Source organism: Gordionus sp. m RMFG-2023, chromosome 1, assembly GCF_954871325.1.
Source record: "Gordionus sp. m RMFG-2023 chromosome 1, tfGorSpeb1-WG-v2, whole genome shotgun sequence".
NCBI lineage: Eukaryota > Metazoa > Nematomorpha > Gordioida > Chordodea > Parachordodidae > Gordionus > Gordionus sp. m RMFG-2023.
The window spans coordinates 14,618,568-14,624,567 of record NC_088775.1 but is presented as its reverse complement, the minus strand read 5'-3'; the positions used below and the strand labels follow the sequence as shown (position 1 = coordinate 14,624,567).

General features: G+C 25.9%; 1 protein-coding gene across 2 annotated transcripts in view; it reads right to left on the bottom strand.

Moving 5' to 3' along the window:
• Positions 1-787: 787 nt before the first annotated feature.
• The window catches only part of LOC135922327 (nucleosome-remodeling factor subunit NURF301-like), a 29,896-nt gene continuing 24,683 nt past the window's right edge, over positions 788-6,000 (bottom strand). For both annotated transcript variants that reach the window (XM_065456712.1, XM_065456711.1), the window contains exons 24-28: positions 4,561-5,080; positions 3,945-4,211; positions 1,777-1,972; positions 1,433-1,517; positions 788-1,231 (exon numbers count right to left, since the gene is read on the bottom strand). In XM_065456712.1, coding sequence (XP_065312784.1) covers positions 969-1,231; positions 1,433-1,517; positions 1,777-1,972; positions 3,945-4,211; positions 4,561-5,080 — 1,331 coding nt within the window. In that variant the 3' untranslated portion in view covers positions 788-968. The remainder of the gene's footprint in view (positions 1,232-1,432; positions 1,518-1,776; positions 1,973-3,944; positions 4,212-4,560; positions 5,081-6,000) is intronic.

Below are 6,000 nucleotides of genomic sequence, written 5' to 3'. Positions count from 1 at the left end.
TGCTGAATTTTGAAAATTACTTCTAAAATATGATGTTAGGTATTCTAAACACTAAGTTATTGACTTTTAAAATAATTTGATTTGTTTATTTTGTAAAAGTACATAGCATGGTAGAATCAAAATATAAACTTATGGGAATATGGGCCCAAAGAATTTGTGTTGATTATTACGTACGTTAATTAATTTATAACCAAAAATATAGGGATTTAAGATAATCTTCCTAAAATTAAAAGAATTCTTAAAATGTATTACACAATAATCAGCATATTAAAAAAACACTATTATTCATTATCAAATTATGTTGAATATATCACTGGTGCAAAAGGTAAGTGTAAAGTTAGTTTATATGCACACAAAGCTGGTTTAGAGTTATTGAACACTTCTGTACAAAATATATAACTTTTATTGATATAATAATTACTTTTTTAAAAAAAGTGTAAATTTGTATAAATAATATTATATATGGATATGTACAAAGATAAAAACTAATTCACACTCTATATCATAATTTAATATGGAAAAGTTTACGTTTGTTTATATTTATTTATATAAAGGTTCTACGTTTATAAAATAAATATATTTTATAGTTAATAATATTCTTGATAAAATGATTTGTTATACCAATTTATAATCTTCGAATACCATGTTTTAGTAAGATACTTTAATGATAGTCAAGTTAGATGGATATTCGAAATTACCAAAAAGTTTGCATTAGATATTTTTTTGTTAAATTTAAAAAATAATAATAATACTTACTTTTATAAATAATAACACAATTAAAATTAACTAAAAGAAATAATATACATGCACACAATATACAAATTTTCCTATATTTATTTTTATATACATTTTTTTAAAAACGTGGTTTCTATAAATCCTGCACATTTCCTCTTTATCCGAAATATGATTTCAAAATCTTTGAAACCAACAAGAAATTTTAAGAGGACTAGTCAAAATGGCAGCATGAGCTAATTTGCGTTCATTATTACGTTAAAATTATTATGATTTTCTTCGTGATTCGATGATGGTTGTGTTGACTGTTGCTGCTGTTTTCTCATACTTTTCAACTTCTGTATAAAAAAAGTTTCCAGCACTTCCGCACAATGCCAATAGGTAGACTCCTTGGCATTGTAATAACGGCAATTGTCGAATATCTTAGTCATGTCTCCTATAAAATCCCTCAATTTTTTGTATTGATGCTTGAAGACTTTCCTTTCGATTTTTTTGAGATCTGTTATAATTTATATGTATTAGAGTGTGGTTATATTAAAAATCGAGGAAACAACATTTATAAACCCAATCATTATTGATATATATAAATGCCAATCGTTATGCCGTTTTAATATATTTTATAGATGACGTTATTATAAAAAATTATAGTTTTTTTCCTTAAATATTATTATAAAAAATATATCGGAATAATGTGAGTTACCCATAGGTTCTTTGATGACTTTATAATAATCGGGCGCATCTTTAGAATCCACAGGCTCGATGAATGGCCATGACTTAGGATGACCCTATATTGTTCATAAGATAATATGAATATTATTGAATTTGAAAGTAAATCGTAAATTATATTAAAATTCGCAAAAAATAATATCAATGCTTTACAATAAGATTTGTGGAGAATATATTGATCAAAAATAAAATGTGAACTGTAAATATAGCATTAAAAAAAGCTTTGGTTTTGAATCAAGAATTAAATAATAAATTTAATCCTATGTAAATAAAATCTCCCAAATAAAACAAATAATGCAAAAAAAATTCAGCACAAACCTTAAGTTGTTTAACGAGCCTCTGCAACTGTTCGTAATCTTTTTCATCCAGATTTTTGAGGTTAGCGTTGTTGGGAGCCTTATCAGATTGGCAATTGGGGCAAATATATTCCTCGATTTCCTCAGCCTCGGTTGGCAATATCCCTACACATTTACCGTGAAACCAATCCTGGCATCTGTCACAACCAATATAAAATCTGTTTGACGAAAAAAAACATGAATTTTATTTTGTACGATTACCTTTGTATAGGAATATCTAAGTTAAAGTATAAAAAAAATCAGTACGCCAGTTTCATAAATATTTTATTAAAAAGGTAATCTTATACTGTAAGGTTTTGGTCATTTAGATATTTTTTTCAAAAAAGAATAAAGTATGGTACAAAAAAAACATAACAATTGGGAAATATATAATTACGAAATTTTAAATATTGATAAGAAGTTTTTAGATACATATAAAATACATGATAGATGCACTTGTCAGATAATTAATCTGTCGAATTTGACAGGTCAAGTGATATATAAAATCGCAAGTTATATCGGTAAAACTTGGGCCAATAATAATATACATTGCCGGAGAATATAGAAATTTATTAATTCCAATTTTAAACCATATTAAATTTTATATTAACCATACCCCATATCTGGTACAAAATTTTATTTTTATTACTCAAACCATAAAAACATTAAGATTTATAAATAAATGGTATTCGTCTTTGTTTTTGAGTAAAATGATCAAGTACTGCATTATTATCGCTAGATTTTTTAATAATTTTTTTTCAATCAAGATAGATTCGATAATCGATTTTGGCTCATCCTGTTTGTGCAATAAGATTTAATTCTTTATAAAGATGAAAAACTCCGTTCAGAACTTGCTGTTGTATAATTTACAAAACTCATTAAAACTTTTCATCAAATTAATGCATATTGAAAATTCAAGTATCATTAACATTCTTTTTCTTTCTAAATTCATCGTCCCGAAACACTACCTTTAATTCGGTTTCCAGCTTGTGTAAGTCGAAAATTGAGAATATTGTTTAAATTATCTAATAAATATTTTGATTTTACTAATATCTAACAATTCGATGAATTTGATATTTTTTAATGTATCCAACCGAAAATCAATTTCATTGATTATATTGTCTGTTGTTTTAATTATCAAATTTTTATAAAATTCCTTTGTATTAGGCAATCCTGATCTATTAAGTTTTTTATCTAAATTGTCTTCAATATTTTCTTTTACATTTAAATTTCTCCAAAACACATCTAAGTTTTCTATGTTTGATTTAACTGATTTTCTGTAATCGTTAATACTTTTAAGACAATAAGATATATCGTTAATTTTAGTTTGATTTATCGTATGACATTTTTAAATTTATATACAATTTCAAAGTATTGGATCAAGCTAAAAAATGTCAATTTATAAATTAAATGATCAATATTCTGTAATAATTTTGATAACTTTATAGAAAAACCAATTTTTTTATGTTTGCCAATGTTAAGGACATGATATATTCATAGATTTTATTGTGTGTGGAATTGAATTATATTTAATAAAAACGTTTCAAATATTATTTGATTATTTTGTGGTGCTAGAAAACTGATTATTTAATCATATTAAATTTGACAATAAGAATCATTTAACAATTCTAAATTTTTTAGGAATAATTATATTTTTAAATAAAATTATAAAAATTTACATTCATTCTTTTTATAGAAAAGATAATTATAAAAAATTACTTCAATTAAATTTTTATAAATATATATGTTAGCCGTAATGTGCTTTTTCTGGTAATGTTTGCCGTTAACCTTTGAGTCATTTTTATTTTAAATAAGAAATCTATGGAAAAACTAATATAAATTACATTAAGTTCAAAAGTTCATGGTAAAATTGTCTGAAATTCATATGGTAGGTATTCCAAACAAGGAACACAGAGGTAAAATAAAATTTTAAAATTAAATGATTTAAAGTTGAAAAAATAACACATTGCCGAAAAAACGCATTGTGGCTAACATATAAATATATTTATTATTTAGGCAATTATTGTTTATAAGATAAGATAATTCTTAATTTTTGTTAAATCCTAAAATTTTTTAAATTCATTATCTGCAATCAATAAACAAATGTAAATTTCGTAGTATTTATAGACCAAAAAAAATCATCTAAATTACTGTGATTCATTGTAGGGTTGTTTGCATATGCAATAGAGTTGATTAGTTCCAGCCCCTTTAAAGGCAGTATTATTGTGATGACCACTCTTAGAGGAAGTTGCACTATGATTCACTTTTCTCCTCTTAGCTTGGTGTTTGAAGGTATTAGCAACTTTGAGCTTGCATTCGATACATACATAGCTATCCATCAATTTAGCCTCTTTAGGGGTTATGTTGACACATTCCCCGTGGAACCAGTTAGAGCATTTGTCGCAACCGATATAGAACCTTGTATAATAAATCGATTAAGAAATCATTATTCAAACGGTAGCACATATATTGCAGTTCAGAAATCTAAATGTAATGGGGGAAAAATAAGACTAAGTAATAATTACTTTTACTAAATATTAAAAGATAAAATAATAAATTGCCTAATTTGATATGTTTGTTGGAATAAGCAGTTTTATTGGATTATAAAGAGTTCTTACATAGACACATTTTACTGTGAATTAAAAAAACTGTAAATAGGTGGTCTTCTTTGGTGACTTATCTCTATTTTTTTTAAAATTTGTTCCCATATAATAAACTATCTAGTAAATTTAAATAAAATTGTAACCAAATTTTAAATAAAAATTACTTGGTAGGATCGTATGCCGTTTTGCAGACGCAATACACGCTCCTGGCGCCTTCCATATTTTCGTAATCTTCGTCGCCAGCATTTCCACTTGACCCGAACATAATCCGTTTACGCTTGTTGTTGGAGATGGCTTTCTGAACTTTGGCCAATAGATTGGAATGCTTTTCTTTAAATTGGCCATTAACTTCCTCCTCTCTGGCATCAAAGATATTAGCGTTGTCATCGTTATTGTCTTCTCCGTTCATGTCGTCAATGTCCCTTTCAACCTTGATGTTATGATCCAACTCTTCACCCTCGTGAGTTGCTTTAGATGAAACTGCTTTGCTCTTTTTACGCCTGCTGAACATGTTGATTTTACCTCGCTCAGCTCTCTTGAGAACCTCCTTTGAAGAGCGAGAGCGGGAATGGTCAGAGGGAACGTTAGTGGTGAGGGATGTAGTAATGATGGATTGCTTAGAATCGCGGGAGGTGATTTTTGAAATGGTTGGGTGGGGAGGGAGTAAAGGTTTAGAGTCGTGATCTTAAAGGGGGGTAAAAAGGTGTAATTATTTAAAAAATTGAGTGATAATTATTTAAATGTTAAAATATTTTTGTAAACCCCAAACGTTTTAAACTGTACATGAGCTTAAGCACTTATAATGACAAGTAAAAATATTCAGTAAAAGCTAAAACAGGAATATATGGAGGTAAATAGGGGCAAAGATAAATAAACAGTGACGAAGCATCAAGTTTACTACTAGAGCAGCTATCGAAAAATTGTTTTTATTTTAATTTAGTCAAACCATAAAAAAATTAGAATAAATAAGTTATTATCCACTTTCTAACTCAAAAATTTTGAAAATGTCGAGTGGAGCACTCCAATTCTAGACCGACGATATATCTATTTAAATTATATGCACATATATATGTGAGATAAAATTTACACTTTAATATTTTTATTTTTTAGATAAAAAAACGTTAAATAAAAGTATATCAAAATTCTTAAAAATATCTATAAACAGTTACAGATACCTCTGAAATAGTATATAGATATGGATACTTTTTATAAAACTCTGATAATCTTAATAAATTTTCAATAATATAATTACAATTATTAAACATTAATTAGAAAAATTTTTTTTTTTAAAAAAGTATAATATAAAATAAATTTTCTCTCTTATTTATTAAAAAAATAAGCAGTTTTTTTATTTGCTTCCCCAATGCTTATATTTAAACATACACAATACATTCGCTTGATCTTTTCTTTATTTATTAGAAAAAAATAAGTAATATTAAATTTGCTTCCCTCATGTATTTTTTTTAACATAGTAAATTTTTAACGTATTAAAAATAATATTAATATTTTTAACGTTATAAATATCAATTTTTTCAACGAAGTCAGATTAACCGTTTTTTAAACATATTATATAGATTATATTAAGTTTATTTAAGAATTTTGTA